General features: G+C 37.9%; 1 protein-coding gene across 1 annotated transcript in view; it reads left to right on the forward strand.

Annotated features, from left to right (window-relative positions):
- The first annotated feature begins 1,424 nt into the window (after positions 1-1,424).
- The window catches only part of LOC131057144 (protein VACUOLELESS1), a 51,612-nt gene continuing 26,445 nt past the window's right edge, over positions 1,425-26,591 (forward strand). Inside the window, exons 1-4 of the mRNA XM_059221368.1 lie at positions 1,425-1,545; positions 1,639-1,875; positions 2,043-3,263; positions 8,026-8,316. Of these exons, the coding sequence (XP_059077351.1) occupies positions 2,490-3,263; positions 8,026-8,316 (1,065 nt within the window). The 5' untranslated portion in view covers positions 1,425-1,545; positions 1,639-1,875; positions 2,043-2,489. The remainder of the gene's footprint in view (positions 1,546-1,638; positions 1,876-2,042; positions 3,264-8,025; positions 8,317-26,591) is intronic.

The following is a 26,591-nucleotide window of genomic DNA, read 5'->3' on the forward strand; positions in this document are numbered from 1 at the left end:
ATTAAATCTAAAAAAATCTTAATTTAGAAGGAAAAACCCAAGGGAGTGTAGGATAAGTTGGATTCACTAACAAAGTAAGGAACATAAATGCTTCTATATAAATTATTTAGGTTAATTAAATAAATGATCAATTAACAAATAATTAACATAGGTAATAGAGCTTGGATAAATAATTGTGACAAATATGTAGAAATTACATGAAAGCACAAGGTGTACTCAACTTGAAAAAATGATGACTGAGGAGCAATGATTGATGACATGTTGAATTGATTCACCAACTCCAAAAAAAGCCTTAGTTTGATGATTATCTCATAATCTAAACTAGCACAAAAATGGTGAAAGGTTGATCCTAAGTGTTGTGAGTTTGATTTTGACTATCATGTGGAATTGATCTATGCTATGTAATATTCAACTACCATAATGTAAACTTTAAAACTTTTTTGCCATTGTTCAAGGTGGTGTCTAGAGACACCATTTAGGAGATTGCCAACTCAATAGGTGAATAACTTCTGCTAGGTCAGACCCTTTCGTGGGTTAGATTAATGGCAATGCAAAATACCAAAGACAACACACAAAACACATGCAAATGCCCTATATGATTGTGTAGATGTGGTTCTTTATTGCCCTCATAAATCAAAGTGTGTTCTAACAATTTAATGTTTTCTTTGCATATTCTAGCATGTGATCTCCTTCTTGAATCAATTGCACATTGAATGTCTTTAACACCATGATATAATAATGCATTGCACAAACATGTGCTAACCCGACACACAGTGACTAGTAAAAGGGAGTGAGAGAGTTGGAACTTGAATTTAGGGTCCATTCTTGTGTTTTTAGGGATTGAACTAGGTTGATTTTGTGATGTTCAAAAATGGAGGGATAAGATGGTAATCTCAAAGTGAGGTAAATATATAGAAATACATATGAGTAAGGATGAGATATGAATGAACATGTAGCAAATGTATGGGGATAATGTATAAATGGGAGTGAAATAAAGATGGATAGAGATTGGGCTATGAGTCAAGATTAATCCAAGATGCTATTGTGTTAAGGTACTTCCATTAAGGGAGCCACAAAATTAAATGAAAAATGCCAAGAGTATGCTAATTTCACCATTACAAACTTTTAGGAAGTGGTCTAATAGAAGGAGCTTCATAGTCCATTTAATGGAGCAAGAGACCCCATACGATAGGGAAAATTTGTCATAAGATAAAATAACATCTTATCCAAGAAAACAAACACCTCTCCGTTTTAATTCTTACATTTCCACTTTTTGTTTTTAAATAGGACTAAAATCACCAATACAACTTAATAGTTATTTGCTTCCTATCACATCTAAATTTTTTAACTTTCACTAATAAATTTTAAAATAACTGTTTTCCTAACCCTTTTCACCTCTTTATTTTATAGGTAAGACAATGTCATCTTCTTAAATTTTCAGAATTTAAAATACAAATTAGACTCGCTTATGTAAAATTCAGGGAACCGCCTATTTGTAAAATAATCTGACTGAATGGTTTAAGAAGCCCCTTCCATGGCCTTAGGGTGAGTTTTAAAAGTTCAGGTTTTGACAACTTTTTAGGAAGTGAAATAATTAAAATAAACTATCCATTCTATGCTTACTGAAATATTGCACAGATCAGAAAATGCTGGAGACGATCATCGATTCTCATCTTTTCTTTTCAACTTCGTGAAAATGCCGAAGTATGCAATTTTCAACACCCACAGGAAAAAATAAAAGGATCGGTTTCTTTTTTCTTCCTCTTTTCTGGCAGAATTTTGTCAAAATATCGATTGCTATATTGATCCGCCTAATCTGCGTTTTCAACGGAGTTTTCAATCGATTTTGATGTTCCAGTGATGTCCATACTAAAGGTACGGTAATTAGTATTGTTAAATTTTACTTTTATTTTTATTTTTTCATTGTTAGCATTTTGTCAAACATATTGGCTGCAAAATGCCATAGCTTAGCGCTTTTCTAAAATTTAGAATTTTGGTCCTTTTTCTCTGAGTATATTCTTACAGATATTTATTTCTTATAGGCTGAATGAAATCTGCTAGTAGAAGAATTCAGACGTAAAATATAATTCTCTTATAATTCAAAGCTTTATGGATTTTGGGCAACAAGTTTATTTTACAATCGGCGAAGCTCAGAAATTGTAAAATTGCTGAATGCGGGAAACGGGCTGAAAATTTACACTAAAAATTAGATCATTGATCAGAGGCACGAAATTTATATGCAGGGTTTGATATTTGGAGAAGTTTGTAAGTTAATGCAGGAGTAGAACTTCCAAATTGGAAGGTTTAGTTGTGTATGGCCTCAAACATCCGGAGATTTTAGAGTAAATTTTAGATAATTGATCAGAGATGTTGAATTTAAATGCAGCGCTTGTTATTGAAATTAATCTGTTAATTTGTAAATTAAGTTTCTAAAGAGTGCTTTATATCTAATTTGGCCGCTGAGGTCATCCAAATCTTGGAAAACCATAATGGCAGTAGCTGTAGCTGCAGAATGGGAAGCTCTAGACAATCGGTATTACCGAAAACAAGAAATTTATTCTATGTCCTGGCAGAAGATGGATTTAACTCGACACAAGGTTGCCTGTGCCCGTTTTGGAGGGCCTATTGCAGTCATAAGGGATGATTCTAAGATAGTCCAGCTGTATGCTGAGTCAGCGAGACGTAAGTTACAGATATTTAATTCTGCTGGAGTTCTTTTGGCCTCTACAGTGTGGGATCGGCCCGGGGGGAGATTGATTGGCTTGGGATGGAATGATGAGGAAACTTTGATTTGCATTGTGCAAGATGGGTCCGTCTATCAGTATAACATCCACGGGGAGCTTCAGCAGCCTCAGATAAGTATGGGCAAGGAGTGTTGGGAGCAGAATGTGGTGGAGTGTGTTATTTGGGGAAATGGAGTGGTTTGTCTTACGGATGCAAATCAGCTGTTCTGTATTCCTGATTTGAAGAGTCCAAAGGCAATTAGGCTTGCCGATCCTAATCTCGAGGAGCCTCCACTGTGTATGACAGTAATTGAGCCTCAGTATACGATGTCTGGGAATGTGGAAGTGCTTCTTGCAGTGAATGATTATGTTTTGGTTGTGGACGAGGATGGTCTTCAGCAACAAGGACTTGGCATTGGGCCTTTGCAGAAGATGGCTGTTTCGCCAAATGGGAATATTCTTGCATCTTTTACTCACGATGGAAGGCTTCTGGTGTTGTCCACAGATTTTTCTAAAGCTCTTTTTGAGTTCAGCTGTGAGGTAAGTATTTATCTGGTTGCATTTTTGATCTTTTATTTTGCGAGGAATAACAACCTTTTAACTTCATTGCAAATCTGCATGCGACTTGTTAACTTAAATGGTTCATCTATTATTTGTAGTTTTAAATTTTTGGATGAACTAAAAGCGAATGTTGTAATTTACCAAAAAGAGTACAAAAATCTGGCTGTAAAGACGGCCATTTTCGTCCAGGTTCTGCTTATAGACAGCACATTGCTTGCTGTGATATCAGTCAGAGAGTCAAGGTGATGCAGGGAGAAACTCTCCCTCTCAAACCACACATGCAAATCCACAGATGATTTAACTTAAACATAATATAGGGTACCCCTAACACAAATTAACTCAGGAACATCAAGGGGATTAAATAGGAAACGGGATTTTTACTTTCTATTGATTATCCGAAAAGAAAGTACAATGATGTTGTTCTGAAATTACAAATCTTTCAGCCTTAAAGGCAACTTACAATAATCTCAAATCTGATTACAAATCAGCAAATTCATGTAAAATCAATACATATGCTAGAGTGAACTACAAGGAAGTCATCAACCAACTCTGAAAATAATTCTTCAACTCTTGAGCCTTAGTCTGCTCCTCTCAGTCTGATCTTCAACCTGCAAACTCAAAAACTGGAATCTCCAACTCAAACCCTCAATATTTAGACCCATGGGAGCTCAAAATACAACCATAAAACATTACCATGGGTCCAAAAAATCATGGTGAAAATCCATACGACCCCAACTTAGTGGACAACCTTTAAACATAGTAAATTGCTTCATGTGCATGACCACCACCCTCATATCCAATCAAGTGGTTGCCCTAAAGATGTTCTGTAACTCCTCCTGTGATACCGGGTTTGCCTGTCTGAAGGCTCTAGCCTGGACCGGGTCTGCATGGGTCCTGGTTTGTGCTGGGTTTGCAGCGGGTCCGACAAGGGTTCACCCCAAGGGCCCTGGGGTGAACCTTGGTCGGACTCAGCCGAACCCAGGCGCGAACCCGGGTGAACCCAAGTTCGCCGGTTGGGTTAAGTCACATAAAGTGACTTTTAATTTTTTAAACATTAATTTTTTTTTTTTGCCTTTTTCAATCAAAAAACCCTAATACGCCCCTTGCTAAACACATTTGAAACCTAAAACAACTTCATTTGCTCATCTATTCTCTCTTGGTTTTATATTTCTTTAAATTTACGCACACACACGCACACACACACACATGAATTAACCCAACCCACGAACCCAAAAGGCAAAAAACATTTGCTTGAACCCATGAACCGGGTTTGCGTCCTCGAACCTGATCTCGAACCTGAATCGGTAACTTAGTTCCAAACCCCAAAAATAGCACATGCAAAGACATGCAAGCTTGGGTTCCCCAATTTGGGAAGCATGCAAGTGACATGTGTCAACATGCATAGGCATGTATGACAAACAAAAGTCACTAAATTCCAAAATGGATGCCTAAATTTAGTATTATCCCAAGATGCTCTTTCAACCACCTTGGACAAGTGCTCACAAATTACTTCCACCTTCCAAAGTGAGTGCATTGGTCAAGTATTCTTTCATTATGCCTTGTAAACTCCACTGACATGTGTCCAACTCCCCTATATGATGCCACCTTAAGGGCTTGGCCAAATATTTAGGCCCCAAAAACATTAAATTTCTTTATCAGAACGCTATTCCTGGATTCCATACATTGCACAAAAATTAAATAAAATATTTTTGGTTGATGCGAGATTGCCCTTACACCACTGAATGCTCCTGCATCACATGGATCCCTAAAGGCCAGAAAACAAGATGAACCAGCCTGAAAATATTGTGGGCAACACTGGTGTAGTAAGAATGCAAAAGGATTTGAGTATGTGACCAAAAAAATCCAAGTTAATATTACAGTGGAGCTTCTGTACTGTGTACATATACTGCAATGAAATCAAGAGTACAAGAGTCAAGCAATGAAATCATTAAGTACCGGCAGGACTGTAATAGAATAACTGCATATCTCTTCTGGTTCTTTTTGCATCTTTCTCACGTCCATTTTACTTAATTCACCATGTCTATGCTTTTAACACTTGCCTTAAAAATCATGATATATTCTCTCTTATAATCGGCTACAGAGCAGGAGCCTAGCTTTCTTCAGCAAGTTTAACCCAATATCAATTTTATTGGGCACTTGTTCGCTGAGTTTGAAAAATAACGTATGCATTTTTTATAGTTAGTATTGCAAATTATGTGGTATTTTGTTTGTTTCTTTGAATATGTTTTAAAATTAATTTTTATTATATCATTGTACACCATGATTTTGAATGTCTTTATATTATTGTACACTATGATTTTGAATGTCTTCACAGGATATTCCTTTCTGTCTTTTGCTAGTTAAATTGAGGCAGTAGGCTTCCTCAACTGTTTTTATTTACCATTCAAATAACAGATTATATTTTAAGTGTGAAGTCACCATCTAATGGTGACAGAAAAGGGAGACTTCATGGGATATTCTTTATGTTATCGTTTTTGTCTAAATGAATTTAAAGTACATTTAGTTTAAAAATTAACATTTATAATGAAATTATATATATGAATTTATGTGTGCATGTGTGTATGTAGGCATACATGGTTCTATGTTTGACCCTTCTCTGGTTTCTCATTATGTTTTCGTTGTAGTTGCCGTTTCCAGGTTCTCGTCTCTGGTAATTATGTCTTCAGTTTTTTACTTGCTTAAATAAGCTGTTGAGAATGTAGGTTGCCAAATCTCAAACATCACTTCGTTTGATTGAATCCCACCAACTGTTCTTCCAATCGAAATGAACTGTTCTCATAGTGGTGTTCTTACTCATTATAAGCATCCATTTTATGGCTGTGGGCTGCTGACAGAACTGAATCATCAACAATCATTCAGGTTTGGCAAACACATTTGTGGGCTTGGGGTAGTCCTGCTATATTTAGTGCTCCCCAGGTTGTCAGGACTGCTTACAAGTGGGTTCCATATGAATACCCTGTAGTGGTTGTGAATTGTGGACTGGCGGCAGCTTAGTGACTGCCTCTAGTGACCTTACCAACTCAAAATGAAAAATAAAATTCGGAAAAGAAAGGCTCCTATGCAAGAAGGTTGTGTAAGAGATAACTGGGGCATAATCATCACACTCTTTGCTCTCTATGGCTTCCTGCTTAATGTCATGCTTGCCATTTTTTTCTCTTGAGATTCACACTACCATAATAAGAATAGCGACTGAGAAAGTGGTATTTGAAATTTATTCTCTAATCCACGTGTACTGGTCTGGAATCTGTTGGCAATTCGATTCTCATCTAGTTGAATTTTGTATCATAATAACTTCAACTCATATTTTGATTGTGTTCAAAGGACTGTACATCATAGCCTCCATTTGTCTTATGTGGCCTGCAGCAAAGCTGCCCTGAAACATGACTTCCTGAACAACCCAAATTTCTGTTTTTTATCGATATGAAACATAACTTAGGTTATTGATTAATTCATCTGTGAGCTGTAATTAATTTAAATTAAACATTTGTTATGTTCCCTATCGGGATGCACCTGATTTTTGCCCAAAAGTAACAATTCCAATAATATAATATGCTTACAAATAGTGTTATATAATTAAACCATATAATAGCTATTGAACTTTTTTAAAGTAAATAAACAATTAACATTCACGAGATGATAGACAACATCTCTTATACCTATCCGTTGCCTCTTCATTAAGGAATCGCTGCTTGTTAATGATTTGTTTTTGAGAGAACCATTTGTTGATTTGCCTAAGTTAACCACCTTTAACAAATCGCCTATTATGTGAAGAAGTCCTTTGTTCGAAGGGAAAGAATGGGATGATTAAGCCCTTTGTGTAATTGTTGACTTTAACATTAGGGAAAATTGTAGTGTCTTATAAATAAGACAATTTTCTGAGCATTGGCGTTTATCTAAGTTCATTTATTTATTAATGCTATCAGATTTCCACAATCCATACTATAATTCTTATAATGCTCAGAAACATTGATGATAAAAATCTTGCACACAATCGAATCCAGAAGCATTATAAGAATCATTTATTTATTTTTAATTTCTTTTTACGGACAGATGTAAGAATGTTTCATGGCAGGGGCATGACAATATTTTCTCGAGTTAGGCATTTATAGTTGATTTTATATAATCTATCAAAGGTCGATACGTTTCTTTGTAAAATAACAACATATTATTTAAATGCTTGCATGTCCTAGGTGAATTCAAGTTGCCAAAACTGACAAATGAGTGCTCATAATGGTTCGAGTTATACCTCAGAGACAATGTTTTATGATTGCTTTCTTTTGCTTTCCTGATATGATATTTGATATGTTTCTGAGAATTCAACAGATAGAGCATGGATTTACTCTGAATTTTTCAGTGCAGACATTTGAATTTAGATCACTTTGAAAACCTGAGTTTATTGTCATCCTCAATCTGCTTGATATGGGAAATGCTGAGTGTAATTTATCATAACCAAAATGATGCAATATTGGTTATTAAACCACAGTAACTTACATGAATGTCTAAGCCAATGCAATTTTTGTGGGGTCCATGACCTTTGTGACTGTCCTTTTGCACAGTAACAATGTCCTCTGGCATATTTCAGGTTTTTGTCATTCTTTTTGTATCAACTGGAAAATAGTACTTACTTCTGATATGGGTGAAAACACTCATTATTAATTTAGAAGTTATCTTTGTTATTTTGGTTTTATAAGCTGAATTGTTTACTGTGCTACATGTACAGTCATCTCTACCTCCAGATCAGCTAGCTTGGTGTGGAATGGATAGCGTTCTGCTATATTGGGAAGATATGTTAGTGATGGTGGGACCTTATGGCGGCTCAGTCAGATATATGTATGATGAACCTATAGTTCTGATACCTGAATGTGATGGTGTAAGAATTCTTTCAAATTCCAACATGGAATTTTTGCAGCGTGTACCTGACTCTACTGTATCTGTCTTCAAGATTGGAAGCACGTCTCCTGCAGCCCTATTGTATGATGCGCTTGATCATTATGACAAGCAAAGTGCAAAGGTATGCTTTGTGTGGATTTTATTTAACTATTCATTCTAAGCATTAAATTGAATGTTTTCTGTCATAGGAATCCTATATTTTTAGTATGAAACATCAAAATATGGAAAAGGGGACGTTATTTGAGTAAACATTCATGCTGTACTCCAAACAAAGCATGCTATCTATTTGATTTTTTTTTTTTAATTAATAAAATATTAACAAAGACTCTTACAAACACAACACTAATGTTTGTATAAGAGAGATCCAGGAAACCATACAAAGCATAGTTAAAAAAGATATCAGCCAAATTCTAGCAGAGCTGGAGATATGATCTGCTGCACGAAGACAGGATCCAACAAAAATCAGGACTTCCAAAAATTATTATATCAGATAGACACCTAATGGTTTGTGCCAGAGCTGCTTTCACCTCCCTTGCCCACCACTTCTTCCACACAGACTATGCTCTGCTGCTTACCAAGGTCTGCTTGGTTTGCCTGAACAAACATCTCTAGGGTCGGAAATTGCATGCCATGTTTCGGCTTCTTTTTCTGTGCACGATGGATGCCATTATCACAGATTGCTAGGATGGGGAATTGCTAGAGACCTCAAGGTGACCCTTATTGTGGATTATTGTGAAGCCTTCTAGAACTTTCTCTACAACCGCACAATAGGCTGTAAACAGACATAATTCTTGATGAACCCTAACCAGGCTCAAAGACTGTCCTTCTCTACCCACATGTTGACACAGATTTACAATTGAGACCTCCTCAACCTTCCCCTTGCTTGTGTTTTCCTGAGCACTTATGCCTTTTGCTTCCATCGACACCTTCATATTGCCAAATTGATCAGCAAGAAACAGAGGCAGAAGCCAAAGGCGGATCTTCAAATTGGGAATCATCTCCACCAAATTCGAGACAAAATCTTTTTGATAGTTGCCTTACACCTCGAAGTCCCTGTTAAGCCCATTCCAAACTCTCCTAGGACTTTGTTGATAAAACCTAGAGCCCCTAGATTGTTGCAGCAAAAGTTGCTTATAGCCTATGGTTCGCCACATGGCCTTTTGACAAAGGATCTTTACCTATAGCCGAGTTCTTCTTGCAATCTATGGCAGCAAGGATGATATTGAAAGCAAAGAAACGGGACTTGGACTCGGCAAGGCCGAATCGAACTCGGAGTCAGGACTCGGAGTCAGACTCTGCTGGACTCGGGAAAGTGAAAAACTCAAGAAATTTAGAGATTTTTAAAGATTTAAAACTTGTTTCATGCACCCTTTATTGAATACACCTTAAAGACACAATAACATCATCAAACTCGGCTCATTTGATTACATACACAAGTATACATCAATCACATAAGCATAAACGCAAATTTATAGCTGAAGGAAATCACAAACATAAATATATAAATATTGCCAAATGTATACAATATTACAAAACGCATGGAATAAAAAATCCATGTCATCATATGATCATCATCAAATGTTCCACACAAATACCAAAGGTAAATACAACTACAAGCCTATGGCGCAGAGGAGCGTGCACCCTCTCGCCCTGGCCCCCTGCGAAGGCATTTAAGGTAGGTCCTGGATGATTCAACAGCCATAGTCGCTCCCTGTGACACCATGCCATGCTCACCAACATCAGGAACAGCTGTGTCACTCTCAGTATCTCCTGTCTCTACTCGTGCTCTCTGCTCCTCCTCTACCATGGCTACAGCCTCAGCCTCTATATCTACCTGGTCGATCCAATCAGTGCCATCATCACTAAAGACAGCTGCAGGAATCGCAGGATCTGTTTGACTCTCATTGGCCCACTCTGCTTCAAGATCAACCTCATCTAGAATGATAGGAGAGATGTCAACTAATGCATTCTTTCTCATTCTCAGGCGGAGGTTGTAGTAAACAAAGACGAGATCATTCATCTTCTCCACAGATAATCTATTGCGCCTCTTGGAGTGTATGTGCTCAAACATACTCTAATTGCGCTCACAACCTGATGCGCTGCATGGTTGGCTCAAGATTCAAATGGCCAACTTCTGAATATTTGGTGTCGTTGGGCCAAAAAAGCTCCACCAATGATCTGAATTTGAAATGAGAAAAATAAATAAAATCAGTCTCACTCATGAACTCATTTAACAAGTTACAATATACAATAAAACTAAAATTAAGCCTTACAATTTATTTTTACTTGGCATCATAGTTGTCCTACTTTCTTTGGCGACAGGACGAGAGAAGGTCTCCCCTTGTGCATCTGAGAACAACTGTAGCTCTCGAATAAGCTCTATCTGAGTAGTATTAGCAGGTTCCATCTTCTCCATGATTGAGTATAGCCCATTAAGGACCTCCACATCAGCCTTGAAAGAAGGGATAAAATGGAATGTCAGATTCAGATAATAGACTGCTGTATGGATGGGCCTATGAAGCTGATGATGCCATCTCCTATCAATGATCTCCCAAAGGGGACCATACTTGTTCTCATCTCCTCCATAAACGGATTTGATGCCCTCCTTCGCCCTATCCATGCCCTCATATATATAGCCCATTGCGGGCTTTTCTCCATCCGCAACTCGCAACAAAACCACCAAGGGCTTAACAAACTGCAAAACTGAAAATATTGTGTAATTTAGAAAAATGAGAAAATAAGAGAATACATATAATAAGTCATAAAACACAAAGTTAAATTGTAGAATTTATAAAAAATTTACCTTCTTTATCTCATCACAAGGGACCCAAAAGTCTCGCTCATCAAAAATGCAGTTTGCCATATCTTTCCCTGTAGGGGTGGCAGCATAGGATGAGGAAGACCACTCCTCACCAATAATCATACGTCTCAAGGCTGACTTAGAGCTAAGCATGGACTGCAATGTGATGAAGTTTGTGGCAAATCTTGTGATTCCTGGACGAGCTAACCCCTTCTGCTTTGTGTATTGTCTCATAAGAGCCAACACCCATGAATGATTATATACAAATTTGCACACATTTCTTGCCCTTTCTACACATCTCTTGACCCATGGGAGTTTTCCAATATCCTCCAACATGAGGTCAATGCAATGGGCAGCACATGGAGTCCAAACTATAGATGGGTGCCTCTCCATCGATAGTCTACCTGCAACAACATAATTTGTTGCATTGTAAATTGTAATTAATGGAGGTACAAACTACAAAATAGTAATTAATTTGCAAATAAAATTAGTTTGTAATCAAAAGTTTACCCGCAACAACATAATTTGCTGCATTGTCGGTCACCACCTGTACCACGTTCTCCTCACCCACCTCATCAATCACCTCCTCTATTTGATCACATAGGTAGGTGACATTCTTGCAATGGGCAGAGGCATCAATGGACTTGATAAAAACGGTGTCCCCTGAAATAAAAAAATAAAGCTAGGTCAATGATCATTCAATAAACCATTAGATAAAAAATAAAAAATAAAATACTATATGAAAAAATTAATCAATCACCTGCAGAAGAAACAAGAAAATTAAGGAGAGTTCTATTTCTCCTATCCGTCCAACCATCAGTCATAATGGTGCAACCTTTAGTGCTCCATATCTGGCATTGTTCATCTAAATCCTTCTTTACATCATTCTTCAATTGAGACAAAATGGGTCCCCTCAGAGCACTCTCAGTAGGGGCTTTGAACCTCGCCCCACATATGGTAAGGGCATCAACCATTTCTTGCCAATAAGGAGACCTGCCACAAATAAACTCAATGAGATAAGCTAAGTATAAAAATTCAATGAGATAAGTCAAGTATAAAAATTAAAACAATCAAACATAAAAGTTATAAAACATTCACCTGGCTACAAAGAATGAAATACTGTTGTAGGTCCAAAACTTGCCAACTGCCATTTTAGCGGCATCATGGACCTCCTTGTTCCAACCCATGCCCTCAAGCGACTGTTGGGACCCAGGAGTAGTGCGAGGCACAAAGAAGGTATCCAACCTAGATTTACAAATTCTAGGTCCGATGCTAACACTCCCACTACAACTACTAGTGCTAGGAGCATGAGAAGTGGCGGTGGCATTGCCACTTGTAGAAGTAGAAGCGGAAGCACCAGCAGTAGCAAACTGAGTGGGACGATATGAAGGTAAGGAAGAGGGGCCTCCAACACAACTTAACTGTGTCCCTCTTCCTAAAGTTGCCTCTCTCCCAATGGCCACTCGATCCTCCTTTTGTTTCTTTTTCCTTTCAATTTCTTCAACCATTACATAACAATCACGTACGGCCTCAGGGAGTGCTTTTAGGCATGGTTTGGCATCATGTCCATGCACACCAGAAATATGGTATTTCAGTCTATATATACCTCCATGGAATGTTGTTTTGCAAAATGTACATTTTGTTTGCCCCTTTCCTTGCCCTGGAAAATGTCATGATATTTCCAAGCAGGGTCCTCTCTAATGGGGGGTCTAGAAGCTGAAGCAGACATTGTAGGATAGTTTTGTGAAACTTGAAGTTGAGGCAAATAATAAAGTGAAGTTTGCTGCAATAAAACATTACAAATACAAAATAAAATTAATACATACATTCAAAAAAACTAAAGTAGGGTTTGTAATTTAAAAAAAAAAAAATTGTAGGGTTACAAACCCGACATACAACCCTACATAGTACAACTACATACTACATGCTACATACAAACATACAAAAGATTTTGGAAGAAAATGTAAAACTTTCAAAATAAATGAATAGAAAATGGAATTTTTGCATACAAGAAACAAAATAATCTTAAAAAAAACAATCTTACCTCTTACAACAACCTTGAAATGAGCTGCAAACTCTTCCTATCCAACTCTTGATGCACCAAATCCAAACACAATGCAGCTCCAATGTGACAAATTGAAGAAAACTTGAGCTTCCTCCTTGCTGGTTTTTCTTTTATGCACCCTTGTTTTTCTTCCCAACTCACTTTACTCCTATTTTTGCAAGTGAATGAAATGAAGTTCACTTTTAGGGGTAGGAGATAATTAACCAAAAAAAATGGATTTGAAAAAGCTCTTAAAATTGTTTTTTTTGTCATTTTTGTAACTTAACGCCGACCGAGTTTGAGGCTCGAGACTCGCCGATTTTGGCGAGTTTTTGCCAAACTCGCCAACTCGGTGAGTGCTCGCCAGACTCAGCCGAGCCTAAGTCCGAGCTCCAGAGACTTGGTGAGCATGTCCCGGACTCGGACTCGCCGAGTTTGGTGATTTTTTGGCGATTTTCTAATCTATGATTGAAAGCATAACACAACACTGCAGCTGCTCCTAGGTTCTAGAAAGTTAGCAAATGGCATAACTAGTAAACTACCACCATATGCCTAGATATTCACCTTCAACCACGCATAAACACATATGAACTTTGAAAGCTATTATAACACATTAATCTGATAAGCACTTATTACCTATGTTCCATGGCATTTCGGGGATGGGGAGGCAAGACAACAGTGTAAGGGCCCTTTTTAGGGGATGGCGAGGAGACGGTGATATATTAAATTTTTTATGTACGTACGTACGTATGTACGTATGTATTAATATATTAATATATTATAGAGAGAGAGATATGTCAATAACTGATAACAACATTATTGATATGTAAATAAATCATGAGAGCAGTAGTATAACAACATATGAGCATGATAAATTTCAATAAAGCAGTCTAAAACATCAAAATACAATGGTCTATCAACATTGAAAAGTCTCAAACATCATGTTGGTTCCCAGAATAAATGGGTTTATACTGCCATAGGGCAGAGACCAAGCCGATTCCTCCAAATACCTATGGAAAGCCACTTCCAACTATCAATATTCGTTAGGCTTGGACCAACTTCAACAAGGATACAAGATCCTTCTACACTTCGGGCTCTGTAGAACCCGAGAGGGTAATCCCTTCAGTGAAATTCCTGCTCTCTGCAACGATACTCAGGAATCTACTGAAAACAAAGCAGATTATCTCACAAAAGGGCTCGACAGAAAGGGAGAATGCTCAAGGATGGCAAATCCTTCAGTGATCCTTGACCTTTGGCTGGAGCATGAGATGGGCGGGACAACTTTCAGAAAATACATAAAAACCCGACAAATGATATTCTGATATTTTAAAAGATTGTTCTGAGAAATCATAAAAAACAAACTAGAAACTGAAAACCTAATGACATATGCGAGCGAATACCAGTGCCTTGTTCATTTGGGCTACAGAGTCTTTGAAACGTTTGCTGAAATCTGATAAAAACTTGTCTAATAGCTGATTTAGCTTTGAACAATACCGCCTTACAATATTGTTCAATCTAGCATCCCTTACCTGAACTACTTATTTCTTCGTAATCTCATTCAAGCATTTTAATTAACCCCTTGGACTAAAGCATAGAATGGAAAATTATATACATCATAACAATGCAACAAACAAATGAAACCCTTGATCCCATTTGCTTAAAAGAAGATAAAATTGCACGCAGGAGAGTAAAGATTAGAGGATATATTTGGATTAATATCGTAAGCTATGTTGATTATAATTAGGGAATGGCGGATTCCAATTGCCTTGGGAAACATTGGAATCCGCCCAAGGGGGCCAGCCCCTTTCTCCAACGTTTAGGGCTGGGCCCTATACCTCACTTCACTCCATGCTACATAATGAAACCCCACGCCACATACAAGGTAGTGTGCTAAACATAATAGGGCCAACCCTATCTAATGCATTTCGGTTAAAGGAAAAACAATAAATTAAAGGTCAAGCCGACATAAATGGATTTTAGTATAAGCTGACATAAATGGATATTACATCATATAAGTAAAGATATTTTCACCTCAATCAAACATACATTCAATACATCATCATGCGAAATATCTACATCTGCCTAATGCGAATTTGAAGGAGCAATATCATAGCGAATCACATCTGCTATGCCAGTGAATTACATCTGCCATTAAAGGGTGCGAAATTCATCCATGAGGAGAGCGAACTGAGGGCAAAGGTTGCTGTCCAACAAAGTGCAGACTTCATATGCAGAGCTAGGGCTTGGACCTGATTCCTGTTGGAAGTGGTAAAGGGATGCTTGTGAAAGTGCAGTCTTGTGGAAGACATTATCAGCCCGAAGTGCAAACATCTCCAAGTGCTTGAGATAAGTGTTGTAATCTTTATATGACTATAATCCATAATTAGATCTGAGGATCTTTTCTGGCTGGGTTTTTCCTCCTAGGAGGTTTTCCCAGGGTAACCGTGTGTTGTTTTTATTTCTTTGTTCATTTCTATGTCGTGCCTAAATCTAGATATCTCTAAATCTTTCAGCTAATCAAACTAAATTCTGATTTCTGAGTTTATATTAATCTGAAAGTAGTAAACATAACATGGTATCAGAGCTATAGGCTAGATCAACTTTCAGTTTTCAGAATTTAGTACTCCTTTATTTCCAGATTGATGTCTCATTCACAGGTCAGGTTACTGGGGCTGAAAGTTGAAGATAGGCTTGATGGAAATATCAGAGATAGGTTCGTACTAACCAGTGATCAGATTAAATCATGTAATTTCAGTCTGTTGTCCTTTCCTTCTTTGGTGACAGGTTAGTAAATATAAGGATCTCTCAATAAGACGACTTTGATAACAATGAAAACATTAAATGTTACATGAACGAATCTTCTATTTAGTCCTTGTTAAACCGAATATTATAAGAGGATGCTTGGTTAATTAAGGTTGTTGTTAAGGGCTTATTATTTGGGCTGCAACTTTATGTAGTGGTTAAGATCTGATTTAAATAAGAGTTGCAAATCTGATTGTGAAAGGTTGTGTCCCTTTCAAAGGGCAGAAATAATGAAGAGTTGCACTCTTTCAAAAGGTGCTAATGATGAAAGGGTATGTCTCTTGCCAAAGAACATACATGATGAGGAGGTGTGACCTCCCCCTCATATTGAGAGACATAAAGGAAAGGAATCAAAGCATCTAGTGATATCACCTCGGATCGGATCGGATCAGAATTGTTATTAAGTTACAGGCAGTAACATCCTTGTTCTAGGTGGTATGCACGGGGATGTGCTCAATGTATGCTTAATATATGATACCTATGCAGAATTTAATAATAATATTAATATGGACTGCAATATGTATGACCGTTATACTTAATTTCATATATATTCATAATACATGACAAGTTAGTATACTTATAGCCTAATGCTTGTTACTACTGTTAGTATTTAAGAAAGTTGGGAATGGAGTTGTTTCCAAAGAGGGGCAGTCTAAATCCAATCAATAGGATGATCCCCAAGATAGGGTAAGGATCAGCGTCCCGTAAACCTTGAGGGTATGGTCCCAAGATAGGGTAAGGGCTTGGAACCGTAAACCTTGAGGGAGCCTATTGTATTTTGGTCTCTGAGCGCCTTGGTAACATAGCCATCCCCTTCTTCCTTAGAACTGAAGTAGTAACGTAGGTTGACACCTGCATTAAGAATTATGGATGATAAAATTAATGATCTAGTATGATATAATTAGTTCTCTAGTATGGTAAATGAACAATTTACTTATTAATAATTGATAAATTAATTGAACTATGGAATATCACAAATTGATTCATGTTAAGATAGATTTTGTCTTCTAATCAATTGAGTTGAAGTCATAAGTATTTTGAAATAGATTAATTATGGTTAAATCAAGCCTAAACCTAGTAGGGGAAATTTTGTGTACGTGCCTGTCTGTGACCTGATCAATTAAATACTAAAATTAAATATGGAATGTATGCCCACATTAAATATCTAGTGCTTAATTGTTCCAATGAGTGAGATCAAAACAAAGAAGAGAAGTTGAACTTCATATATTTGTAAAGACATTGCGAACTTGAATATTTCCTCTCTGTTTTGAACTTCGTTTAATTTGTGTGTGCCTTTATCTATGTGCATAAGGGAAAATAAGCCAGTTACATAAGTATCGCTGCTAATTGAGTAAATGAAGTATTCATTAATGTCATAAATAAGTGAGCTAGGAATTTATTGTTCACAATGCTTGTATTTACTGTTGAATATCTAGAGGTTGATCTGAAATCCTTTATCAGAATTATTTGATTATATATACTGCAGCTTACTAATTGCTATTGATTCATGGAAGTATAGGCTCTCACTATCATTGCTTGGTTAGTATCTTCATTGGTAAGTATACTTCACACTCCTTGTAAACATTCTATTAGTACTTCCTCACCTATGATCTAATTGAGTTTTGACTATCAATTGAATGATTCTATAATAGTTACATAAAACTGACTTTTAGTTGAGTATTTGCTATCATGAAGTGTGAAGTATGGTGATGTACAAGTTTTCAAGGCTGTGTGTTACATGTTGGCTCTTTTTTTAATTTGTGTCACATAAGTATTGTCTCAGCATTCTATGGATCATTGGTTATACTGTTAAAAAGGACGCATCTAACTTATCATGAATGTTGTGAATCTCACCCAAGGTCATTTTTATATAACCTCATATAGTAGGTGATGTATGTCGAGGGCCAAGGCCTTACTGACATCAGAAATCCATAAGCTTGGATTGATGTGGCTTCAGAGGGAGCTTTGAAATAAGGCATAAGGATCTTCTCACTCAATTAGAAGAAGGTTGATGATATGTCCTGATCATAACTGTGCCATGTGTCAAATTCATAAAAGGTGAAGTTGGCATTTTCTCATCCTTGTTTTTTTTTAACACTTATGATCTATGATACTTGGCTATCAGTCTGATATTGAGGATTAAGAGGGAGCCCTATGACCTTCAACAAAACTCTTGGTATGAAAGAGTACTTGATAAGCCTAGGGTTTTGTAAGATTCTAACTTGTTCCTTAAAGTATTTGAAATGCTAATACTGATTCCTTATGTGGATGATCAAACTCTGACTGATAAAGATAGTCTCATGATTTAATATAAGAAAAAATTAGCTCAGAATTGAGATGAAAGATCTAAACCTAAAATGCATTACTTCTAGGATAGAAGTGTGGCAAGGATCTAATGAAATTATTCTAAGTCAAGTTTTCTATTGTTATGTTAGAATTATGGATTATAAACTTATATGGAAACTAACTTGAAGAAGTTGAGTATGTCTGCAGCCAACTATGATCTTGCAGATTCATCTGAATAGAGGCAGGTTGATTGGCGAGTGCTTCAGCTAATCAAAGCTAAGCATATTGTTGCAGGCAAGCATATTTTGATATTTGCAAGACACAATTGATTATGGGCTGAAGTTGCTTAGGTTTAGATTGGTCAAGAAGTGTTACGGACAAGGAAAACACTTCAAGCATTCACCCGCTGCGATCTCTTGGACCTACAGGGACAGTCCTCAGTTGCATTAAGTATTACTGTAGCTAAATGCATTGTTGCAAGTGTTGTATCAAGAGAAGCAGTGTGGTTTCTCAAAATTCTTGTTATGCTGTTTGATTTATTATCAGGGTTGTATAGAGATACCTGACAATTCAGTGTTTTATGGCAGGACAATCCTGTGTTGCAGATGTTCTCACCAAGTCTCTTGAAGCTTGAGATAGACTTGGAGCTGTGGAGAACACCGCCTTGGTTGAGAGGGAGTCTCAACTTCAGTGATACATTGTGTTGTATCAACCACCCTCTGCGGGCAATGTAAGGTGGTAGTGTAATCTTCTCAGGGAGAAGAGTAATTGTTACCATCCTCTGCGGGCAATGTAAGATGGTAGAAAAGATTCTCTCCATCCTCTGCGGGCAATGTAAGGTGGATCCAGTCTATGCTTGTGTGCGAGCTAGAAGACTATGTTATGTAGTTCCATTCTATGCATGTGTGCAAGATGGAAGACTACAATATTCTGATTATGTCTATTCCATTTCTTGCTTGTGTGCAAGATGGAGGATTATGTTTATTAGATTCCATTCTATGCTTGTGTGCAAGATGGAGGACTATGTTTTCATTTTATGCTTATGGAGAGCAATGACTATGTATCTCCACTCTATGCTTGGGTACAAGGTGGAAGATTATGATGTTACATTCTTCTTTGGGAGAAGACCGAGGTAAAGACAATGAATGATGGATATGCGTGATGTGCATGAATGATTGTGTATGTATTCATGACTTGCAAGTTTGCATGTTAAAGTTTGAAGTCACCCTCCACAGGCAGTACAAGATGGATACTATGGGATACTTGTTGTGATCCTCTCTCAGGAATATTTGAAGTTGACAGCTAAGTTCGGATTACAATTTAAACATTGTATGTATTACTTAGGATTGGGCCCTAATCTTGTAACCTGGTTGTAAGATTATCTTTCTCCCTAATTAAGAGGGAGTGTTGATTATAATTAGGGAATAACGGATTCCAATTGCCTTGGGCAACATTGGAATCCGCCCAAGGGGGCTAGCCCCTTTCTCCAACGTGTAGGGTTGGGCCCTATACCTCACTTCACTCCACGCTACATAATGAAACCCCACGCCACATACAAGGTAGCGTGCTAAACTTAATAGGGCCAACCCTATCTAATGCATTTCGGTTAAAGGAAAAACAATAAATTAAAGGTCAAGCTGACATAAATGGATTTTAGTATAAGCCGACATAAATGGATATTACATCATATAAGTAAAGATATTTTCACCTCAATCAAACATACATTCAATACATCATCATGCGAAATATCGATATCTGCCTAATGCGAATTTGAAGGAGCAATATCATAGCGAATCACATCTGCTATGCCAGTGAATTACATCTGCCATTAAAGGGTGCAAAATTCATCCATGAGGAGAGCGAACTGAGGGCTAAGGTTGCTGTCCAACAAAGTGCAGACTTCATATGCAGACCTAGGGCTTGGACCTGATTGCTATTGGAAGTGGTAAAGGGATGCTTGTGAAAGTGCGGTCTTGTGGAAGACATTATCAGCCCTAAGTGCAAACATCTTCAAGTGCTTGAGATAAGTGTTGTAATCTTTATATGACTATAATCCATAATCAGATCTGAGTATATTTTCTGGTTGGGTTTTTCCTCCTAGAAGGTTTTCCCAAGGTAATTGTATGTTGTTCTTATTTCTTTGTTCATTTCTATGTCATGCCTAAATCTAGATATCTATAAATCTTTCAGCTAATCAAACTAAATTCTGATTTCTGAGTTTATATTAATCTAAAAGTAGTAAAAATAACAAGCTATCTTCTATCAGATAACAGACAACAATTTCAATTACAAAATAACCCATTTGAAAAGGAAACTTGTAATTACTTCATTACTTTTGCTCTCATAATGACATTACAGTTCCTACTATATTCTATGACTCTCTAAAACTACCTGGAACCTAACCCTGCGGAAAATAGACCTACTTATACAAAGATCCTTCTTAGCAAATTTGGAACCCTAACTTCTTGCCTTGATTTCCCTTTTATATAAAACAATGGAGCGACAAGCTTCAGGCCAAAAGACACCTGTCACCAAAACCAAGCCCTAGAGGCTGTACACAATTCTGTTACCAAATATTCCTTATCCACATGCTGGTGCCCGTGATGAGGTGGAACCAAAATCTTCAATTGATTATTGGTAGAAATGAAATCACTTGAGCCGTGCCGATATCACCCAGACACTTCCAGATGGACCTTGAGATGCTCAGTCTGCTCCATAGCATCTCCCTTCCTGAAAAGGAAAACAGATCCTGGCATGAAACAAGACTTTCCCACTGAATTAGAGGAAAATCTCCAGCCTTTATGCCCCGGATCAGAGAAAACGAAAAGAGGAGCTTGGGGGTAAATATAATTTGTTGAGAAGGCGTTGCAACTTCCATGTCATTGCAGAGATGACTGGCTGCCAATCGTCACTCGAACAAATCCTTCTTTCAGTTCCCTGCGAGCTCCCTCTTGGAACACTCTGCCAATGAAATGTAGAGTAAGAACAAAGAAGATGTCTTGGGTGGCTTTTCCTGATAAGAAAAGGCTTTCACGCCCTCTCTGACAATCCTCTGATCTTTCACAACCCCTCTGACAATGAGCAACCTCATACCAGAGAAAAAACATCCATCCAGTGTCACAAAACATGCAACGACTCCATACATAATTCTGTTCGAACACCATCTTCTTACTGATAAAAAACTGTTCTAAGAAAAATGAAGAAGCTTGTATCTGTTTCTACCCATTCTATCACCAGCCTAATGAATTTATAATTAGAATTCCATTCAAAGTGGCAGTGCTAATCCATGTGGAGAATCATCACCCTGATATTTTCTGCTCATCTTGCTAGCTATGGATTCCAGCAATCATGCCTTCTCAGAAAAATGAAGAAGCTTGTATCTGTTTCTACCCATTCTATCACCAGCCTAATGAATTTATAATTAGAATTCCATTCAAAGTGGCAGTGCTAATCCATGTGGAGAATCATCACCCTGATATTTTCTGCTCATCTTGCTAGCTATGGATTCCAGCAATCATGCCTACAACTCAGGTCACCGTCGTTTCTAGGCCATCACTCCATTGCCACCTACATATGTTCACCATGTGTGAATGATTTTGTTCTAATCTTATTCCTTATTTAGTGTACAACCCTCTGCTTCAGGATTCCTGTCAACAAGCAATCTCTGAAATTATTAGAGAACTCGTGATCCATCATATCTAAACCTGAAAGTAATCCTGATCCTTTCACCTCTCTGAGATATCATCCTCAATTGTCTAATTAGTCCTTTACCCAACAAGGACCTCGCACAAGCTTCCTCCAGGGTGAGTCGACAAGTCTGCATCCTATTCATTCTATCTTTCTCACGTGGGCTACGACCAATGTCTTAAATGATCCTTCCTAATTTCACATTTGAAACACAGCCGCAGATCTTACCCAGCTTGGCAAATCAAACGATCACTATTTGTTGATGTGGCATTTGACCTTCCATCTGTATCTGTGGATCCACGAGGTCATGACTAATCAGCGCCATATCATCTTTTGAGCAGACTCTGTCAACGGCCCCACCGTAGGTCTTCCTAGTCAGCCCGAGACACGTGGCATCATCTCGTGATGTCGTGGTCCATAAATCCCTTGCAACTTCCATCACGGGAATACGGGGGCCGTCGGATCTGTGCACACTTTATTGCTTTGCACAGTGCTCGTTAACCATTTCAGAATTAAAAGTTGGGCGCCTTTTATCTCAGAACATAACATCGCCATTCATCTTGAACTTGTGCCAATTGATAGGACTGTTAGTAAACCGATTTTTACCGTTTGAGAACCGGTAACAGAAGGCTTCTACTGACTACACTGCTAGCTTGTCGTTTTCCGTTGAAAACACGTGGCATCATCTCGCGATGCCGTGGTCTTTATCTCCACTGCACTTTCAACCACGGGGAAGCGCGAACCGTCAGATTTGTTCTGCTTTTATCAACCGGCCGAAATACTTAGGGTTTTCGGACTTAGGAAAATCACGGGCGCAAGCACAAATATTAAAGGGAGATCGATTATAGGAAGAAAATTTTAAGCGCCTTAGGAAAATCACTTCAAAAACCGGTCTAACGCAACTTATCACTTAAAGAATAAAATGGCCCTGCCCATGGTAAACAACCCTCAACTTTAAGTGGGAAAAAGTAATGACGAGATATATCATTGCTAGGGTTTTCTTCACAAGACATAAGAAATTTTGATAAACCCTAAACCCTAGACCTTGGACCTTGATAGAGGATGCAAATAAAACCAGAAAAAACAATATTTAAGCTCAAAATTGATAATTCTCATGTAATCAATTTTCAGAGCTATCACATCAAAATACAACAGCCTCTGAAACTGAGGCTGAGCCTCATTCGGGCTATCAATATCCAAAGACTCAGAACCATCTAAGTTACTATCACCCTTAGGTAGAATCGGATCATCCAATGGTAGCCCGACCAATCCTTGTTGCACCTCCTCATCAATCTGCCTAACATCTTTAGGATCAACATCCCACCGCGCTACTGGAGTTTGTCAATACTTAGTAGTATGTTGGTCCTGAAGTCTCTAGGCACTATGAACTGCAACTAGTTTTTCAGCTCGTTTTGAAGTAAGACTACTTCTCGTAATGGAGTGGATGAAGCCATAGGTGGACCAATTCTTCTCTATAGCAGAGGAACTAGTAATCTGTGAGAGCGAATGAATGGCAAGTTGTTTCAAATTCGGTGTGTCCTTCGCATGAAATTTACACCACCCAGTGGGTTCTTTTGTGCAATAGTGGCCCTATCCATCCTAGCCCCTTGTTTGCTGAATGTAGGACCCTGAAGATCGGCAAACTGAAGCCATTGCTCTCAAAGAATGGTTGCTTGCTTGTTGCTATACATTTTACGAAGGGCTGTTGTAAGCCCATTTATCACTTCTTCATCCTTAGAAGGAAGCATTCAGCCAGGTCTAGGTGCATACCACTTTGGATTAAGAGCATAGGCAAGCATATGAAGGGGGGTGTTCATTGTGTTCCACTTCTTTGTGACAATAGGCCTAATATGCTCCTCGTAGAATTGTAATTTAGGATCCTTCTGACAAATTGCTTGCTTCATTTGATCAAGCATGCTATCAAAAGTCTCTTAGATCTCCTAGGCTGGGAGAATCTGTCTTTGCATACCAGATTAATCCCATAGTTGGTGATATGATAGAGCAAATATACCTGCAAGTAACGTTTAAAAATTAAAAATTATAAAATACAAAGTAAAACAAAGTGTAAATTACTCAAAAAATTTTAAATTTTCAGATATCTTACTTGATATTGGCCCACCAAGTGTCATTAAGTACTCTTTCTCTCATCGCCTTGCCTTCTTTTGTCTTTGATTGAGCCCACTTTTTCCAGTCTCCACAAACAACTATGGATTGTAGAGCATCCTGCACCTCCAACATTCTCTCTAGCAAAATATAATAGCTAGCATATCTAGTCTCAACTAGTTTGAGGAATTCTTTCTTTGAATAAGACCGGAATAGTGCAAGTGAAGTGTGATGGTTACATGCAAACATTTGTATGTCTCTAGCCTCTACCACTGCTACCTTCACCCAATCTATTTTGCCAATGTCTTTCAAAGCATGTACACAACATGGAGTCCAAAAGATATGTTTGTAAGCGCTCTAAATCATCAAACCAACTAACTTACAAACTCGAGTTAATCTGTCACAACCTGCACAAAATTAGAAGGCCCGACCTCCTCTATGGTCTCCTTCAAAATGGTAAACTCGAAATCAACAACATCCTTAAGTTTCCCAGAACAATCAATAGCTCTAAGAAAGTATGAACCAACATGGCATGCAACAATAACATTAATCAGTGACCTATGTCAGCTATCAATCCACCCATCCATGACACTGGAACAGACAATTATAATCCATGTTTTCTCATCTCCTCCATTCTTATGGTCACTTTTGAATATTGTTTATCAAGGAGTGAGGTACACAATCTATGTTCTCTAGGGGTGGAATAAGAGGTTCCAACTGTCAATTTATCTCTCAATGCAGTTTTGAAATAAGGGGAGCTTGCCAAATGAAATGGAAGAGCATGCGCTTAAAAAAATATAAAAAAATTTGGCCACTGAATCGTCGGCTTGCTCACATTTTTGCATATTCACTAACCCCATCATCAAATTATTCTTATCTGCAATGGCCTTCTTCTTCCCTCGATCACAACTTTCTCCAAATGATAGATTGGAAGAGGCATGCAAATCAGTAGATGACCGTTTCTTATTGTGAGTTGTAATGATTTTGTCCTCACTTGCTCTAGCAAATTTTGCCATTTCAACGTACTGTTCCAGGGTCATTGACTCACAAACTTTAACACCTTTTCCACTCTCACCCACTAGAGTGCCTGTAACCCTAATATAGCTCCCACGGTATTGAGTGTTGCAAACGTGACAAAGCCACTTCTTGCTGCCCCTGTATTTTTATCTCTGTTGGCAGTCACATCTGTGGCAAACTGAAGCAATGGTTTCTTGGGATTGAAAGAACCTTTTGCAGGTTTTTGAAGAGAGGGTGAAGGGATGCATAATGGTCTTATGGAATAGATGATGAGGTTTGATTATAAGAAGTAGAAAAGTCTATCACCATTGTGTTCATTTCATTTTCACTTTCACTACATTATGACTGTCACTACTTCTGCTGCTCATTTTGTGGTGTTTTTGTTTATGTTTGAAAGTCTGAAACCAAATCAATGAAACTATTTTTCAATCTACAAACTTACTAACAAGCTAAAAACTTAGAAAACTAAAAATGATGACATACCTTGGCTGTAGCTTCAAACTTGCAGCTAATAAGTTGTTTCCGACTTGAAGCAAAACAAAAGTCAGTCCAATATCTCCTCTAATGAGTCCAATCTCTCCTCTAAATCAGTCCGATCTCTTTCCGAGAACCAAACTCTCACAGCAAGGAGCAGAAACTGAGCAAATGAGAATGAAATAATGGTAAAACAGTGTTGGGTTAAATGTTTGTTTTGCCTCTTACCCTTTAGCTTGAATCAGGGTTTAAGTGTTGCGTGGGAGTGCTTGTGGGACCCCATGCCACATTAGAAAAATTAAAAAAAAATTGCTTTTTTTTGGTTTATTGAAGTTTGAATGGTTCCCACCAGCGGGGCCACGACAGCTAGGCGTCCAGGGGACGTTTTCTACATTTCCTGTACATTTTGAGACAGGGGATGGCAAAGGGATGTCCCCATGACATTCCACTATCCCCAAAACAGCTAGGGGATGGGGACACTGGTTTCCAGGGCAAAGGACGCATTCCCATGCATCCTTGCTTTTACTATGTAAATAGACTTCATAAGTGCCAACAATAAATCTCCATTGACATTTGATATACGGATCCCAAAACAGCCCCTCAAAAATAGAATCATTAGGGAGGGAGATGATTTAAAAACAATTCTAATTCAGATGAGGATGGGTGATTGCTATATGATGCATGATAGGATCCTGATCTATGCCACAATTGGTCAAATAGTGAGCTGCAGAATTAACAAATCTGCAAAATTTTATTCCAAGTGGAGCAACTTCCTTTTTTAAGAGGATTGATAATGATAAGAAAGTCTCGTAATACAAGATTCTGCACTCCACTTGAGGAGGCTAACTTAATCCCAGCCACAACTCCCTCCCATTCTACCCCATTGTTGAACTTGATCCCCAAGAGTAAAGATGCACCTTCCATAAAACTTCCATCCTCCTTGCAAGGAGTCATACCTGCCCTTGCAATCCCAGGATTCCCTTGTGAGGCACTATCAAAATAAAACTTAATGAAGCTTGGGGGAGGGGGCTGCCAAGCCTTATATTTTTTCCTAGCTGAAATGCTATCCTTAACCCTCATTGATTTAAAAAAAAAACAAATTGGCCTCTGAATTATTCCCTCTTGAGTCTTAACTCATTAACAGTTAATTATGTGTTTAATTGTTAAAGCTTGTTACATATTT

Source organism: Cryptomeria japonica, chromosome 1 (assembly GCF_030272615.1).
Source record: "Cryptomeria japonica chromosome 1, Sugi_1.0, whole genome shotgun sequence".
Classification (NCBI taxonomy): domain Eukaryota; kingdom Viridiplantae; phylum Streptophyta; class Pinopsida; order Cupressales; family Cupressaceae; genus Cryptomeria; species Cryptomeria japonica.